Source organism: Pygoscelis adeliae, unplaced genomic scaffold (genome assembly GCF_000699105.1).
Source record: "Pygoscelis adeliae isolate BGI_AS28 unplaced genomic scaffold, ASM69910v1 Scaffold159, whole genome shotgun sequence".
Lineage (NCBI taxonomy): Eukaryota > Metazoa > Chordata > Aves > Sphenisciformes > Spheniscidae > Pygoscelis > Pygoscelis adeliae.
The window spans coordinates 922825-942228 of NW_008825562.1; the positions used below are offsets into that span (position 1 = coordinate 922825).

The following is a 19404-nucleotide window of genomic DNA, read 5'->3' on the forward strand; positions in this document are numbered from 1 at the left end:
GGCTGTCGACCAACACCCCAGGTCCTTTTCCGCCAGGCAGCTTTCCAGCCACTCTTCCCCAAGCCTGTAGCGCTGCATGGGGTTGTTGTGGTCAAAGTGCAGGACCCAGCACTTGGCCTTGTTGAATCTCATACAGTTGGCCTGGGCCCATCGATCCAGCCTGTCCAGGTCCCTCTGCAGAGCCTTCCTACCCTCGAGCAGATCAACGCTCCCGGCCAACTTGGTGTCGTCTCCAAACTTACTGAGGGTGCACTCGATCCCCTCGTCCAGATCACTGATAAAGATATTGAACAAGACCGGCCCCAAAACTGAGCCTTGGGGAACACTGCTCGTGACCGGCCGCCAACTGGATTAAACTCCATTCACCACAACTCTCTGGGCCCGGCCGTCCAGCCAGTTTTTTACCCAGCGCAGAGTACACCTAATTCCTCACATGTATGCAATCAGTGAAAAAAACTTAGTGGCACCATTTATTGCTCTGGTAGGCAAAAGATATTAACAAGATTAGGCATGTTAGTATCTCTTACAGCTGAAAAACAGAAAAGCTATACAAAATCTTAATTTAAGGACATACTAGTACGTTACAGTTTATTTACATTATGTAAATAAATTGATGTAAGATTGTTTACAAACTATGTAATTGTCTAAAAGCAACACAGCAAGAAGTCAGTCTCTCTAACTAGCAGGATAACAAAAAGAATGAACGTAATGGCCAGTGATCAAACAGCGCGCCCTCCTGCTACCCTAGCGCCACCTCTTCTCCCTTCCCCTCAGAACAAATTTGCCTCCTGCCTATTTTCTAGAGGACTAAATCTTTGTCACTGGGGGTGTGTGCACATGTTGGGAGGGGGGAAGAGGTGGTATTTATTTTTTATTATTTATGTATCTATAGTTCTAAGTCAAGATTAATTAGTTAACTCTGCACAACTTACCATTACTCCCTCCGAAATAGCTTTTCATTCTCGTCTTTAATCTTTCTTAATAACATTTAAAGATAAACCCCATTAATCTGAATATCTTCCTCAATCCCCAACTAGACACTCATGTTTTAACATCACTAAAAAGAAAACAGCTTATACACCTACGGCAAGTAAGTATAAAATTCAGAGTTTTCCATTTTAAAAAAAGTCACACAAACACTGAAATAAAACAAGGAGTGAAAGCCAGATTTGTCATAGTCGTAATTACCTTACTAAACTGTTGAATCAGACTCCCCAGTGCTGCATGAAACTGGGCTAATTATAAAAGAAACCTCTCACATTTAAAGCTAAATTATTTACAATTTGCTCTTCAAGTGAAGTACAATTCTAGCCATGCATCAGATCATGAAAAAGTTGTCTCAAGAATCACACATAAGTTAGTTAATATAGCATGAAATCCACAGAAAGAGTATTTTAATCTCTCTCATTTTTTTGTGGTTTTTTTGTTTGTTTGTTTGCTTAACCATACTATATTCTACTTTCTGTTATAGCATGGTTGTAATCCTCAGAATGAAATCAACTATTTCTGGCGGCCAACCACACAGGTCAGCTTCATGATCCCAAAGTCTTCAGAGAGTGCTGTGAGCATTCCTTAAAACTTAGGCAATTAAATACCGATAGAAAAATCCCAATATAAGGCTGACAAACTAAAATCCTAGCATGATAGCAAGATAGCAGCTATAACATCACTTCAGAATCCCACAGAAGTATTTCCATACGGCTATCTCAAAAAGTCCAGTGTCCACTACAAACAACATAGACACACACAAGATGCAGAACTGTGTCCCAGCAAGTAGTGATCATGGAAGCAAGTTTGAACTGTGTTTACTAATTGTACGCAAAGTTCCACTACAATGACGGTGGTAACAGGGCCAGTTTTTTGATGTAGGAAAGAGATACATGATATTATATTTTTTACTCTTCACACCTACAAAGCTACAAAATTATTGAAATACTGTATTTAGTTGAAATCAGTATTTCAAATGCATACAAAAAAAAATACCAGTAAAGACTGGGGGAAAAAGTCCTAAACTAAAGAAGTGAATCACTTTGGTTCTGCAGATAAATTTAAGTAACCTCATCACAGTATAAAAATTCTGACATGGAGGAAAAGATACCTAAAAACAAACAGGTCCCAAAAAACTTCAAAGGTTTTACAAGTGTCACTATGGCTAGAAACTGAAACCACAAGGAGTCAAACCAGATCATTATGTATATTTAAGAGAAAAATCATTGGTACAATCTATTACACGCCGTAGAACTTATACTAGTTGAATTTGTAAAGTCAAGATCGTATACGGTCATAAAATATATGGTTTTAGTTAAAAAGAAGGTATGAAAGTTGATAGCAGCATTAATTGCTGAGACTGTTCTATTACGCTTGAAATCAAATCAGATGATCATACTATATCTTAATTATTAATCGCTTTTGAAAGATGGCAATCAACCTATAGCTACATCATCTGAATTTCTTTTGTTATATTCATTGAACCTTATCATCATAAACTGAGAAAAACAAAACACCCTTAAGCAGGAAGTCACACTGACACAATTACAGAACCAATTCACGTGAATATCTGCACAGCTCTAAAGAAAGTAATGCAGAACTGAATGTGCTTCTGTTACCAAATTATTTCATTTAGTTGCCTATAGTCTTACTTCAAATATAAACTATGCAGATAACATCAAGTCATTTTCCCAGTTTGTAAATAACAAAAAATAACCATCTGATATGTAGCAAGTTAGCAGACTGCAGTCAAAACCATATGAATTTAATTCTAACAGCTTTAATTCAAAGTTTGTTAATCCATGGGGTATATTTACCTGAACATATTACTTCTGTGATATACTGCAATTTTTTTAAACAGGTTGTGGAATAGCAATGTACTACTCTTCCTGCCTTTGTATTTAATTCCTAAAGTAGTTTTAAGTTATTTTTAAGCCTTCAAGAGTTACATCAAGAAGTGTGCACCGAGATGAATAGTTGTATGCGCTAAATAAACTGATTAAGTGAAATCACAACTCAGCCTGCTTAGAAAGAGGTCAAGAAAAAAAATCCTAGCTGAAAATATAAGTAGAATTTCTATTCATCTTTTTGTCACTCACAGTACCAAAAACTTATTTGCTAAAAAAAGTTTAAAAACCTAAAACTAAGTAATTTTTCATAGCATTTGCATCTATATTATGAATATTAATTTTATTATTCTGAATATTATGAATGGTATTTTTATTGTAATTGATCTCCTACCTTAGTATGATACCAAGCAATATTCCTTTCATATTCTCTGAAGAAAGTCTCATCCACAATTACCAGTAAACAGCTTTGTTTATTAGCAGGAACAGGAAAGAGAAACTATGCCTTTAATTATGGTATAATTCTTGCATCCTAGAACTCTACTGCGAGATGATTTATGTTCAGACACGTCTCAAATTTTCTGAAACACTCGAGCAGTTAGAGAGATGTTCAGCCTGAAATTCTTTAGCTTTCTAATCTCAGTATGTGCTATCAACAACAGTTCTTCAACAAGCTGACAGAAACAAAAGAAATACATACTGAAGACTAAGATGTCATTCCTCCCCCATTACATTTATTCTTCAATCTAATAAAAAAAAAAAAAAGGAGTGTAGAAAATTTATAAATATTCAATGATAAGCAAAAACAAACTTGACATAACTGGAGATGACTTTCTAAAAAAGAAAAACACCATTTATCAGGTCATCTATTAATTATGAAAACATAAATCCTTAAGCAGAATCAGTTCATTTCTTACAGTCTTATCTATTGTGTCAAGCCACCAAATTCACTAGTGTGATAAAAGCTATCAGACATCTACAGTTCAGGGTGCCTATTTTAATTACCAGGAACTGGTAATCTAGCTGTGATATCAATGTATGTGCACTGAAGCAAGGCTGCCCAGGAGACTTTCAACAGTTAATTTTCAAAAATTTCATAGTAGCCTCATATTTTTGCTAATCCAAAAAAGCATTAGTACTTTTTTTTTTTTTTAGACTCCCTTGCATTGTCAGATGATCCTCCTTCTTTAAGAAATTCAGGTGATAAACTGCAGAGCAGAAAGAGCTAAACATTACCTACTTGGCTCTTTTTTCTCGCCAAATCGCTTCAGTGATGCAAATCATTTTTATAAGTACAGTAAACACATAGGTAGCAAAACAATAAATGGCAAAGCATTTACCCAACACAACTGAAAAATAATGTATAACGCCTCTAAAACAGAGCTGTCAAGCATTAATGAGAAAACATGGTTGCAAAAGGTGCATTTAAATATGTTGGTTTCATTTATGAACAGAAGTGGGGCTTACTTGACAGTATTCAGCCTACACACATGATGACAAGGCAAAGGACAATTACAAGGCAGTACTATAGGATTTTCTTATATGAATGTATCTCAGGAAAATAATAACCCTTTTTTTTTTTCCTAACAGCAGAACTGATAAATGTGATTACTAGCAAGTCTCCTAACCTTGCAAATAAGACAAGGTGGAAGAGAATATGTAAGTAACAAGAAGCAATTTTCCACTTAGTCATGAGTTGTCTCCCTTAAGCTACTTTTCTGCAGTTTTGTCAGAAACTTAAAATAAATCCAAATAGAGAAGATATTAAATATCTTCTTGTGAATTTCTGTCACTGAATCCATTCAGATGGTTAATCCTGCTAAAACTTACTTTCCAAACACACAGTAGTTAGGAGAACCTCTTCATTACATCTACCTACTAAATGTGATGAGCAGCTGTGAATGGCTCTAGACATCAATCCCCTCCTTTTTTTCCTTTGAAAAGCCCACAAAACCATGGCTTCTGTCTGGCTGCAGTAAGAAAGAATAGATGTCACGTGAACTATCTGAGTTTCTATAAATGAACAAAATGCCTTAGACTTGGCCATGTACCATACTCCAAATACTTCCACATATACAGAAATGTGCTTTGTACAAAATAAAAACCTGCAAATTTATTTTAAGAAAAAAAAAAGGACTTTTGCTTAGTCTTTCTCACAGTTTTGTGAGCTTCTTGCATCTACAGTACACTTTACACTTTTGAGCAAGAGTGAAGCTGGATATATGAAAGTTTTGGAGGAAAAACAGGCTAGAAAGACATCATTTGGTATTACCTCACCAATTTTACTTACTAGTGCTTAAAGAACCTACAGTCCCTACTCCCTACAGAAATAAAACGACAAATCACTCTTGAGTACAAAACATGTAAATACTTTTTCTCTAAAATGATCTGTTAAAAATAAAGACTATTAACAAAACTCATACTCTCCCCTTCAAAAAACAACATATCTGAAGCTAAAATAATTAATACTCTACTGCTGATAGTTTTTTAGATTGAAATGATTCAACAATTATCATTAAATACCGTGCTTTAAGGCAAAAAAACCCCCATAATACTATCTTTATGACCAGCCACTATAACTACTTACTTCAAGAAAATTATCTGGTTTCTTCCCTTGAGAGTCTGATTATAAATGCTTTAAGCTATACACAGTTATGCGTTTTCTTACGTTCAGCATGTTCTGTTATGCTTTTCTCTGCACTAGAATAAAAGCATGGAAGAGGGGACTTAAAACTTACAAGTGGTGTAAATACTTAACCAGACGATCAGAATGTTCAGATCACCAATGAAGACATGCAAAAAGGATATGCTCATCTTTTCTACAAACTTATCATGTTCATCTTGTGTTTTAGGGAAATTCTTAATGTCATTTTCTAGGCGCTGGATCTGATGGTTCATTGAATCAAGGTTGCTCTTCAGAGTCTGGGCTGAAACTAAGAAAAAAAGGACAATGAGTAAAAAGCTTCCAGATTCCAGAAAGGATATTAGAAGGGGAAAAAACAATGTCAGTATAAATAGTCTTGAGGAGAATGATTCCATTAACTAGACTCACATTTTTCTGAATTACTGCTCATAAAAATCCTACTCTTAATAAAAATTAAGTGAAAATATCTAACGTAATATACCAAATCATCATATTTCATGTTGAAATGTCACCACTTAATTCTACCATTAGTTCAAATTATTCAATTTTATTTAAATTTATTGGTAAAAATTCTAATATTTCATTCTTTTAAATCTAATTCAAAGATTAAAAAGTAACTAAGGTTCAAAGAGATTTTGCCTTATTAATGCATGTACTTGGTTAAATGAATGATCTTATTAACGCATGTACTCAGCTACAGAAATGATTTAAGGAATAGACATGGAAAAAAGATCAAATATTTTTCTTTTATTGAAATTAACCTGATTTCTAGAAACCAACATCTGTGAAACCCTCTGTTAACATCAAAGGTAGATTTGAATAATATAAGCTACTGATAATTAAAAAGAAATAAAGGACTCACAGTACAGCACCAAAAAAAAAAAAAAAAAAGAGAGGCTACTCTAATGAAACACTGCTTACTCTGTCATACGCTATTCTAATGTAAACCGCTATTTTTGTAATTTGTATTAAACAAACACTAATTGATACATCATGAGAGAAATCTCTATTGGAAACCATGACATCACAATTTTGATGGTGAAGCAATGCCATACCACAAAGAAATTCCAGAACTATATGAACAGTGACAGAATCTCTGCAGAGAAGCCCCTGGCCAAATTGTAACGTTAAAACAAACTGAAACCATAATAGTGAGTTTTATGACATAATCCATAAAGTCCACTTATCATTCTCAATTTAATCATAAACAACAGTTTGACAAGCACTTCCTCTCAATTTAAAGATGCATTTTAGAACCAAATCCTATCTTCTGTTCTTCGTCGCCTCTTGCATAGTTTACAAATATGTGCTTTCAAGAACAAGCAGACAACCTTAACACCACCTTTCCCCAAAGAGCACTGTAACATTTACACCATTTCACGTCCTTCCTCTACACTGAGTACAGTACTCCGTTTCGAGGCAATTTATACTCTGGTCAGTTCTTAGAAAGACAGTGCCACAAACAACTTTTGATATGTGGAACCAGAGGTGAGAACATCCAGCACATTATATACTCTTCAGTAACTGGCCAGTCAATGTTCTTTATTGACTGCAGGCAGCTGCTCTACAAAGCCAACACTGTAGATTTGCACCCCAGCTAACCCAAGGACTCTTTGTGTAGTCAAGACAAGCACATGACTTTTTTTGTTTTAAAGGTGCTTCCGCTTTTTATTATTTTTTGACAGTAAGCCATCTGTCCAAAAGTTGCATAGAGTTTTTTTTAAAAAGAATGGTTTATTTTCCTCTTTCCTTGTAATTTAAAAAAATTGTGCTGTGACTATGACATTAAAGAGTAGCAGGAATTTGATTCAAGATGGCTTGAAAAAGAGAACACAGGAAATAAAAATCCTGTAAATAAGGAAGCTGTTCCCAGAACAAAATTAATTCTATATTCCTTGTAAGTACCAATTCATATCAGCCATAACATCACCGATCTAACTTTTCACAAGCACGTTCAAACACATAAGGCACTAATACAGCTGTCTATCACAGACAATCTTGATTTTAATTTTCAATGTTATCTACTTTATACTGGGTACCAAAGGAACTACTAATCATGTAATCTTAAAATTATACAGGTTTTTAAGCTTAAATTAACTGGGGGGAAAAATAAATAAATCTATACTGACCACAGCATCCTTGTAGCTATTAACTTAACATTTGAGAGTTAACCTTGAAATCAACCACTAAAGCAGTCTGAATAATAAACATTATCGAAGCTTTTAGGTTATGGCTGCATTAGTTTAATCACTTGATATTATTGTCAGAAAAGGAGCACACATTTTTGCTTGAACTGAAGAACTTGAATTACTACAACATTTTTTAGAAGCTGTTATATAGTTGGATAGGGAGACGAACAGCACTGAAGTAAAATGCTAGAACTGAAAAATAAATTAGGAGGACGCAAATCATAATTGTGTTGGTAAAAAGAATAGCAGCTGGTAAGTAAATAGGCAACATAACAGAAAGTTTAACTCTTTTCAGCAATTTGAAAATATTTAAATGCATGACCGCTTGGCAAGAGTAGTAGTTTATTTTTGTCTGAAATTTAAAAGCGCAAAGAAATTCAGCAAGCAATGACAAATAAGAAGTCTTAGCCTCTGTGATTAAAATGGAAGAAAAATGTTTTCAGTAAATCTGTTCTATAAAACTAAGTTCAGAAAACAGTTTAATTTGGTTCATACTGACTTTGAAAGTATAAAGGCACTCTATCCAAGCAAGAAGGTCGCATTCAAAAGCTGTGCTTCCCATACCTAGCTTCTATATTCACACTGAATTATCAAAAAACATTATAGAATATTCATTTTCGTTCACGTTTTTTTGCCTAGCCCAGGCAAATGTACAAGTTTCTGTTCAAACAATTTATGAAGCTGTTGTTCTGCAAGATAAGCTGAAAAAGATTACGTATCAGGAAAAATATATGTAGGCTATAATAAAATATCTGCATTTCCTCCCATAAACCATTTTATTAGATATTTACTACTTCAGTAATGTGAAGAGGAGGCAACATGAATACCTTTTACTCTTTCAGGGAAAATCATGTGAATTTCTTAGAAGTCTTGCAAGGTTTTAATTTATGAAAGTATAAACTCTACTTGCAGCAAAAAGCTACTTCTTTGAAACCATTCCATAAATACACATACTAAAAAGACTGTGTCTATCACTGTACTCCTCGAAGATGGTGATCGCAAGAGAAAGGCTTGTTCACCTTCAATTTGCCCATCATTCCACATGAAAATTAGGCATCCTAGTAGAACTAGCCTAAAAATCTACATGAAATGTAGCATTTGGCCTTCAGTGGCACACAAGCAGTGTTCAAGAACCATTACTGGGAAAGCCTCTCTGTAGCAGCAATTACAATTAAATTCCATTTAACGTTGCAGCAGAGAGCAACCAACTAGGATGCAAGATAGGAACAATAAGGCAAATACTAAAAAACAGGATAAAGAAGAAAAAACCCACCAGCAACAACAACCAGAAGAAACTCTCTGTAACCCACACACACTCTAGAATAAGGAGTCTTAAAAAAAGGAAGCAGCCTACAAGAAGTCTGGACATTTCACTGTATTAGCAGCAAAGATAAAATATTTGCCACATTTCAAAAATAAAACAAATCAACAATCTACCTCACCACCCTCACAGCTTTACAGGAGAATTAAGACCTCCATCCATAGTGGAAAGTTCAGCATTTAAGAAATGGGAAAGCTTGAGAAGTCAAAAGAAAGTCAAATTTGCTGACACAGGGAATAGTGGAGGCAGATGGCATAAACAAGTTTAGAAAAGGATTATTTAGATTCATATACAACAGATCCATAAACAGATATCAAAAGGAATAGGCCGGGATGTAACGCGTAACATGTCTCTGAGAACATGCGCAGATGGTGGGGGAAACAGACTGCAGGAACTGCAGTGTTCTCCCTAAACACTGTATCTTGCTGCCAGCACCAGACAGAGCATCAGGTTGTGTGGACCACTGGTCTGTCCCCCTTCGTACATTCTTATGCCTTAAGTAAAAACAAAACCAAACATGTAAACCAAAAAACCTATATATGGACCCATCTTCAAGACCAAGGAGAGGAAAAAAGGCAGCAAGATTTCTCAATTTCTACCAAACTGTATCAGACTGGCCCCTTATTTAGCAATAAGAAAAGACTGTCTTGCGGCGAGCTGCTGCAACTCTAAGGTGGAAAGAAATACAGCACCTTTAACATGTATACCTCAAACCACTATAATAGAAGGATTTATATGAGAGAATAAAAATTCAATACCAGAAATTAAACACGTATGTTTCAACTAACTAAAGCATTATCACACAGAATTACTATTAACGTATAGGATTAATATAAACAAGGTGAATATGAAGTTATGCATATTAATATTGTCAGATTCTTTTTCATGTCAGTGGAAGACTAATATAAACACCTAGATTTATCAAGATTCTCTCTGCACAAACACTGAATAGAAGCTCAGTTAATCATGCATCATTAAATCCACGACTGACTAAAAGATTATTTTGTGTATTATTATTTATTTATAATAGAAATCTGCAGTCATTGAAGAGAAGGCACAATATCATTTTGACATGAAAGGTAATAATTTTTTTCATCAATTCACTATTTTCCCTGTATTAATTCCTCCTCCATAAAAAAAAAAATCCCATCCACTTATTTTGGAGAAAGCAGTTGCACAGACTGCACGCTATGGAAGGCTTAGTGAATGTCTGGTAGACCACTTTAGTCCTAGAAAAATGCTACAAGCAGTTAATCTCATGTTAATGTCAAATGCTAGCTAGTCCCCACAGTCAAGCTAAGCATTTTATATTTACAGTAATACAGTAATAGTACCAAAGGACAGACTAGTCCTTTCCAAAATAAGATTGTGTCAAAGAGTCCTCCCCTATAACGAGGGGTGGAACGATACAGTTTGGTTAGGTGCAGTGTCTCTTGCATAATAGATTCAAAGGGTCGCTGATCACGATGCAAAACAGGGACGGCCATGTCCACATTTCGTAAAAACTCTAAAGTGAGAGCCAATGACATAAATGACTTCAGTAAGCAAAGGCAAGTCTATAGGAAGCAAATGAACTACTGGATTTGTAAGTCTAGACGGAATTTGTGCCATAACTACATTCTGAGCATACTAACGATTATTTATTTCTTATTGCCTGAGGGCAGTTGGAAGTAGTCTTTCACAAAAGTCTGAAAAACAGTTTGAGGGGAAATGGGTGAGCAAGTACATAATCTGCAGGAATTACGATCATTGATTACTCAATTCATACCACTAAGTAAGTTTATATTTATTAAGAAAATAAATGTTCTGTTCGAGTTAGGTTAACAGCGCTGCTACAGCCTACTTGAGGATTTTGAGTACCACAGTGTGTGTGCGCACACATGTATGTGTATCTTGGAATGTGCCTATATATAATATATGTGTGTGTATATATGTACATATACTGTGATAAATATCTCTCAGGTATACATATGTATACATTTACATATGTATTTTTTCTGTGATACAGGTGTACCATGATACATATATCTCACAGGCATGTATGTATATGTACACACATATAAATGTGTGTATACAAACACAAACATATATATACCTCTATCTGTGATATATACCACAGTACACCTGTATCACACAAAACAACCCATACCTCAAGCTTCATGGCTGAACAGCTTCCAGACTTGAAAACAGTACAGCCCCCTTTAACATGTTATTTCTCAAGTAATTAACATGTTGCTATTAATACTAGAAATCTTTCCTAACACAGCTATACTGTCTACAGAACACAAACTACGATCAATCATGTTGTCGCACTTTGATATACAGATAAAACATTGTGCTAAAAAGGTAAATGCAGCATTAGAACAATGATTATGAAAAGCATTGTACAGCTATGGCTTCGGTCGTAATTCCTCCTCAATACTGGGCGGCGGTGTGGGGGGGCGGAACTGTAGATACCACATATATTATTTCCTTTATCAGAAACTAGGTCTTCACTATGTGCTAGTGTGATAGACCTAGAACAAATTCAACAGTAAAAATAACTCTATATTGAAATATTTTTCCCAGGAAGGGCACTGAACTTAATCGTTAGAAGTTCTGAAGAAGAAACTAGATGAACAGTCAAGAAAGGTGGGATCAGACAAACTCTTAAGATTATATCCAACCAAGCCTACTACTAATAACAAGCAAACACTCCTCTTTCCAGATAAACATCATGTGTTTTTAACAGAACTTAGGCAGAAGCAGCAGCATTGAAAAGTACATCTAGGCCAACAGTGTCTAAATTTCAAAGCAAACCCCCAAATATGGCAAAATAAATTATTATTAAGTTCATAAGCTCAAAAGAAGTGTTAGAAATGCTTAGGAGTGGAGGTTTAAATGCCTTGCAATCAAAGGTAAAAAAACTAGAGAGTATCCTTAACTAGCTACAGCACATCACCATTCTCTTCTTCCAAAGGAAAGGGTAAGCTTTCTGACACAGACTACTTATGCTTAACAATCAGTACATCATGCATAATACTTTTTTTTTTTCCTGTAAATCTTCCACAGATTTTTCCCCACATCTTTTAAAGTTTAGGAAAAACACCAACTCTGCCCAAATGGTAATGTTTTGTTTATATATTATGACAATGTACTGTAAATGAAAACATGTAACTTGAAAAAGCTTTAAAATAGAATTTTTAACAGACACATTTCACACATAGATGTGCATTTGTACTTCTAATTTGCATGCTAAAATTTCATTCACCAGCAGGGTCTCTGCATTTCAGTTGCCTTATCACAACATTGATATAGAATGGTGAAGGAGGGCTATTTTTTATCATTTCAGACTTCTACAGTAAAATCATTATCTTAGTTAACCAAAGACAAAGCAATTGTGCATTGATTCTGTTGTCCTGTCCGTTTGCAAGCAGAGGTGAACCACAAACCAAGATAAGAGCACCTTGTAACAAGTCCCAGCCCCAAGTAGCCCTTGGCTTTAGAGTTTAATGAGAGATTCAGACTAAGACACTAATTATTTTTCAGTCCAAGATGGTGTTTAATGAGGCATGTATGTGCAGAAGCTCTAGATTGCATATTGGTCTCCATCTATACAGAGAAAGGAAGGAGACTTACCAATCCTTATCGGGGGGTAGGGGGTGGGGGTGGGGAGTAAACACTCCACCAGACCAAAAAAGGGTCACAATCTCAACTGTGATGAAGACCTAAAATCATCACAATACAAATGTTTACAAATGTATAAGACATCTTCATATGTCTTATCACAGAAAGAAAACAGCTATATCTGATACAATTTTTAAAAAGTGTGACAGGTTTTAAGTACACATCTGGAAAAGCTACCACACAAGCTAAAAAGTTATAAAAAACAAGTTTTGGGTACAAACTATGAACAGACGTTCAGCTTCTCAGAATAACAATAACTGACATTTAAAGTGAGGAAATTTGATTTAAATATTACATGCACTGAAGTGCAAATGTCATTAACAAGCTTGTCTTGACAAGTGAGATAGTGGGGAAAAAACCAACATTGCCTGTTAGGCCTAAGATCAGAAGCGTCGTGAGGAGCATGTCTTCTTCTCTCCTCTGGAGCTGAGGAAATTACAAACAGTGCTCATAATCCTGAAATGCTCAATATATCCAGAGAAGAAAAAGAGAAATTTCTGGTAGCTTATGTTTAATATCAACATATGTACAGAACTGTACTCTGGTTTAGGGAATGAATCTGCTTGTCTCAGTTCCAGCAATTATGTCCCTATGTACATCTTTTAAGAATAAAAGAATAATTCTGATGCATGTATCACAACTTATTAAGACATTAAGAACCAATTATAAGTGACAAACAATGCATTAGGAGCCCAAAATGCATTACCACTATCACTATCGACATGAGCAAGTTGTTAAAACTCCCCTCCAAAGCCCAGCACGGTGCAAAGTCATTGATCTCCTAAGTGACATATCAGAACATGAAATCTCTTCCTTGGTTTGGACAGGTCATATTATCCAACTCATTACTGACTCAAAATTGTTTACTACTTAAGGTCAAATTAATTGGCAGCGGAAGACCAGTTTTCTGAAAAAGAAAAAAGACTCTCTGAGCCCATAAGATTCCTTCTGGTTGAATCCGGACAAGTGTTATGCTTGGTTTTGTGACCTGCATGAATTCTGTGTGTGCCAACCTCCTACCTTCCCTGAACACTCTTATGAATACCAGCCTTTTCACCTAACTTTTCAAGTTTACCTCACTGAGTAAACTGTAAACAATAGTACATTGTAGAATATAAGCTTTATTAGCTGAATGTGAACTGACTTTTCACATTACAAATAAAAATCTTTTAGAAAACAGATGTCTCAACTTCAGAAACATAACCAGAAGTATTAGAGGTGATTGGTGAGAATAGCATTGTGTCCAGTAGCATTCTCCTAGCGATATGGATATCTTCCTCCAGAGCACTCCAGAAACTCACCTTACTTTGATGTTAGTTTAATTACAGATGTCTTTCAAGATTTCAAAATTAACTCAACTTTTGGGAACAGAGCTTATAATTACAAAATCAGTATCTATTAAATGAGCATACTGAAGCAAAACTTCCTGCCAAAGGTATAAGGCGAATTGCAAGTGAGGCAAAGGAAAGAAGCAACTGGACTTTATGTTCTATTCATGGCATCCAGATTTGGAATTGTTAACTGAACATGCTAAATTCTGCTGTGTTTATTTCAAAAGCCCATATTTTGCACTGTCACTATTTCTCCATAGCCCAACTTTGTTTGGTTTGTATATCAAACTGATATACACATGCTGTAATTCATTGTGAACGAATGTGCCAACTATGGCGTACTATATTCAGTGGTGCATGTGTGCAAAAATCATAGTAAGGAAGACAAAGAAAGAGATGGAGCAAAGCTTTTGTAACACAACTATCTGTTGTTACTAAAAACTCACTAGAGAAAGTGTTAAGCAACTTCATCCAACAGACCTCCCTTCAGGCTCTCAACTTGTAACAGGATTGCGGTCTTTCCAATTAAACTGAAGTGCAAGCCATGCTTCCAGAGGTATAACAACCTTTCTTACATCAATGAAAGTGGAAGTTCGAGAGCGGATATGGAGAGAAAAAAAAAAAGTGGGTGCGCTTTGTAGCTTCCACCTCTCTCTAGCAGTTGGTATTAAGGAATTCTAAATGGATTACATAATTTGAGAAGTCATTTAAAGCAGTCTTCAAATCTGAATTGGTTTAACTACAGTCAGAAATTCTTAAATGCTTCAATTTCATTAATAAGCAACAGCCCACGAGAGTCATTTGAACTATTCTTCAATTTTGCCCTTGATATTTACACTTCAGGGAGAGAAGTGGATCCCTAAAATGCATGCTATACAAAATAACTTTGTTTAATGTAGAATCCAAATTGTAGCTTCAAATTGTAGCTTCAGAATTCAGAACTAGCATGATTTTGCATACCATTTATTACACATTAGAAGATAGCAACTAAATAAATCCTCAAAATCTTCACAGACTGGGAAAATTTAGTAAGCAATTTTGCAAAGTGTAAGCCAATCCAGAATCCTACTGAGTCTCCAACAGGCTCTCTTTCAGAAATTGTGCATTGGAACTACAACACAGAAACTATCTGTGAAATTTTTGCTTCCCTGTCTTCCTCACTGACGCTTGTCAATGGAGGAGAACACGCCTGTCGAAAAACTTTTCATGAGATGATGCATAAGCTACCATCAATATGGCGATGCTATATGCAAATACAGGAGTGTTACTAGTGAAAAAAGTCTTCTAGTATTTGATGTACCTAACTGTGTATTTACTACGTTCAGAAAAACACATCGAGAGAATTTCTGACATTTCAGTATTGCAGTTTATGTGAATGAAAAGAATGATAGAAGTCACTATACAGTGCAAGATTGACTTTTGATTATGATGCAAAATGCCGACTTCAGATTCTATTATGGAGAGAAAAGTCACAGATGCAGGCATTAAATTTCTCACGCCAGAAGGCATTGTCTATTTTATATTCACTAATGTGCCAGATTGGGCAAAATCTGTTTCAGCAATTTAAACCATGCAAGGTGGAAAATACTGCAGATCTCTCTGTAAAAACACAGTTTCTTCTACTGCAATGAACTATAAAACTTTTGTTTGACAGAAAAATGACTCCTACTTATGAGTACGTTTTAAATTGCTATACTTTAAAGCAACAATGGCACAGAATGTTTTAAAATATTTTCCCTACTCTAAAATTATGGCATTAAATCACAGTGAAGTACCTGTACAGAATTTTAAAATTAATATTTTCTGACATTATTTTAATAATATATTACGTATATAAGCTTTGAATTCGTCGTCCTGATTGCTAATGGCCTTTCTAGAGAAATACCTCAACTGTCAGAAGCATATGCTTGCAAAATAAAGAAATAAATTTTTTGTGTCAACATGAGTGAGAAATCTGTGCTCCTGTTATTAGTACTTTCTAGTCTACTACACAGACATAATTCACCTCCCCAAGGCATCTTTTACTTGATTTTATTCAGAATGCTCTGCGTTTCTTTTAACAATTCTTTAAAAGAATTATTAAGTGGTATACCTTTAGATCAGGCACAGAATTCTGTATGTTAAGCACTAGAAAAAACCCTCATTATTTCTGAGAGAGACTTTATTATCTATACTGCATTCACAGTTAAGCTCAGCCCTTCGTTTGGAGTTTAGCTGTTCTTGGGAGTTCTTCATAACTGCTCAGCTAACCCCAAAACCCATACTCCGTCTATACATGTAAGGTATCACTTCACCTTGCCCAACATGTCAGGAGAACACACAGAATGGCCAATGGCCAAGTACAGACAACAGCATTCTATATCCACCCATTTCCAAAGTAAACACCGGTGGGACAACACAAGCTCACAAACCTTCATGTGACTCTACATAGCCTAGTAATTCCCACTCCTGGCAGACAAATCAGACAGGTTAACATAAGTATGTCAAGAACTGTTAAACTTAAGAGGAGCTGGACACAATGTTCAACTGATAAAGATATGGTTATGTTTTATTTTAAATACAGGCACGATGTTTAAACCATGAACTGTGATTTATAACTGTTGCTCTTTTAAAATTTGAAATTAAGTTGACATTATAAAATATATAGGTAATGTTCCTCCTCTTAATTTTACATGTTATGTATTTCTTTTTATGATTTCTGGGAGGTTTGACAATTAGAGGAGTTTCAAGTTAAAAAATATGTGTCTTTTCTAAGGAATTCAAAATTATACTTTTTAAAATATGATTTTGTCTAGAAATCCCAAACTTGTTATCTGACTTTAGTAAGGTACCTCTTGTTTTTGTTTTGAAGTTTTTGCTTGACTGAACCTGTAGAAAGGGATGGGAATTTGTCAGGTGTTTAATAAAATCACAGATTATAAGATAGTAAGAGCGAATACCGTGGAAAGCAGCAACTGGGATAACAAGTAAAGAGAACAGGGTACAAATAGGAATAAAGCCTTAGCATAGTTTCAACTGTAGGGGAACAAGAGGAGAACACTGCAGACTGGGGGAAGGTAAGTGAATATCACTTCCATCAAAGAATCCAGTTTGTCACGATCTTGTAATTTTTTTTTTAATTGGTTTTCCTTTCATAGAGTCTGCTTCAAGTAAGAAGGAATGCCTTTCCAATAATGTCTTGACAGTTAATCAGTTTGACCTTTGCTTATACTTTCCAGAATAAAACTGTTTCCTAATTTATTTTCTGCTTTTCATAAACCTCTAGGTTAATCTTCCATCTTTAAAAAGATTAAATATTTTATTATACCTAATATCAGATTATTGAAGATTTTAGTACATGCACAGGCAGTTCATCTAATCCCATTGACCTTTTCATATTAAAATCCAGTTTTATGCTTTATCCGCTATTTGTTAAAAAAAAAAAAATATCATACATCCGTTGTTCAGATGCTGGTTCTTTATTCTTATATGAAAATTAAAGCAAAACAAGACTTGCTTTTAATTTACATTACCTGAGAAAATGCACCCAAGATTTAAAAATGTGTTGAACATGTTAAGTCTTGTAGTTGGAATTTTATGTATAGTTCAAACTACGAGGCTGCCTTGTGCCTAAGAAGTAAGGCATATATCTCACGAAATCAGACTGTCACCTGTTTTGCTCATATTTCCTTATTTAAAATTCATAGAGAGATACTATTTGCTGGTAGATTTCCTTCTATTTATGTATAACTAAGTGATGTCAATGCCCTCATATCTATAGCCAATTTATTCCAAAAGAAGCCTCTTACAGGAAAAATAACCGTCCATCCCTGAAACCACTGGTTTATAACACACCAAACAAGAAATAGAAATTTAAAATCTTCTCTTCCACACAAAGCATGTTAACTTCCTACACAGAAAAAATGACCAATCGTGACAAGAGCAAATGAACATTACAATTAAACAAAACCCAAAAAATACCATGGGGAACAGCTGAAGCAAGTTGCACAAATCACGTCTATTCTGCCAAAAGTCTGCTTTGTTACAGAAAGCAAAGAAGGGCTGAAAGGCAAGTTTTGCTCATAAAAAAGTGAACAGTAATTTATGCTTCTGATAAGAAGTCAGCGCTGTTTATAGGAAACGTAATGAGCTTTTATCTTACAGAATGAAACAAGTTTAACTGTAATAAAACCTTTTTCCATATATATTCTAAGCATCAGGATTATTAGTGACTTTGCTCCATTAATATGCTTTCTCTCTTTTGGATGCTATAGCTTAACTAAACTTTACTAACTCTCTTGGTTTAATTCCTCAAGTCAACTGACAGAACATCATAGGCGCTGAATGAAACTATAAAAATCTCAAAGCTGCAAAGTGAAGTGTTAGCCACAGGAGAAAATTAATTAAAGATCATCAAATGTGCCTGGTAAACCATAAGGCTTTGTAAAAAAATTTAACAAGAGATGCAGGAAGAAGAAGATTAAACTTTACAAAAATCGCCTCCAGAAAAGAATTATCAAGTAGTAGGAAACATTTCTGGAAATTAGATAAGATGACAAACTGCTATTTGCACAAATAAAATTAAACACTATGTTACTCTATCATAGGTCCTTGTAAACACACTGGCCAGACCAGTGACACTTACTGGGTAAGGTTGGGGGAGAAAAGAAGAAGAAAAAAAAAAAAAAAAAGATCAGTTTGAGGATCTTTATCACAGGCTGGGAACAAACAATGTTGACAGCAAATGGCAAAATTAATAGTAATTGTAAAAATTCCTTCTGTAATATTCTATGTTCAGATACAAATAGCCAGCTGTATGCTGTTTAAGCATGCACCTTTATTTATATATATTTGTGTGTATATACACATGGTACATTCAAGATGGTAATGTACAAGTTCTCTTCAGTCTCTATCCTGCCTGAAAACACAATACCATCCTCAACCCTATATAGACAGATCAGTTCCATTTTGTCAATAGGCATTCGTGCCAATGACGTATTCATCAGCAAAGAGGAAAGTGAAGCATGGAGACATTTAATCAATCCAAATAAAATTTAGTTTAGTGCAGAAAAAAAACCCATGGAAAGGTACTTGCAAAGTTTGAGAAACAGCAAAAAAAAATGTATGACAAAGACAATCACATAAATCTGTGAATAAGTTGGAGATGGAACAATAACAAAGTTATGGAATAGTTAATCAATCAACCTAAGTCCTTGGGGAAACAAGAGTTCTGCTCCCACTAGATCGAAGTTTAAGATAGAAGATGACAAACTGAAAGAAAATGATGGCCTAATTAAAGAAAAGTATCTAACAGCTAACCACTGCATTGAAGAGAGACACTGACTGATAACACTGAAAAAAAGGAGACAAAAATTTGCAAGACAAAACCTGGACACAGCGACCAGAAATGTGTATCCAACTTCTTTTCCCTTCTCTTTCC

General features: G+C 35.0%; 1 protein-coding gene across 1 annotated transcript in view; it reads right to left on the reverse strand.

Moving 5' to 3' along the window:
- DIAPH2 (diaphanous-related formin 2) overlaps positions 1-19404 on the reverse strand; it is a 260532-nt gene that overhangs the window by 127893 nt on the left and 113235 nt on the right. Inside the window, 1 exon segment of the mRNA XM_009332394.1 lies at positions 5643-5767. Coding sequence (XP_009330669.1) covers positions 5643-5767 — 125 coding nt within the window.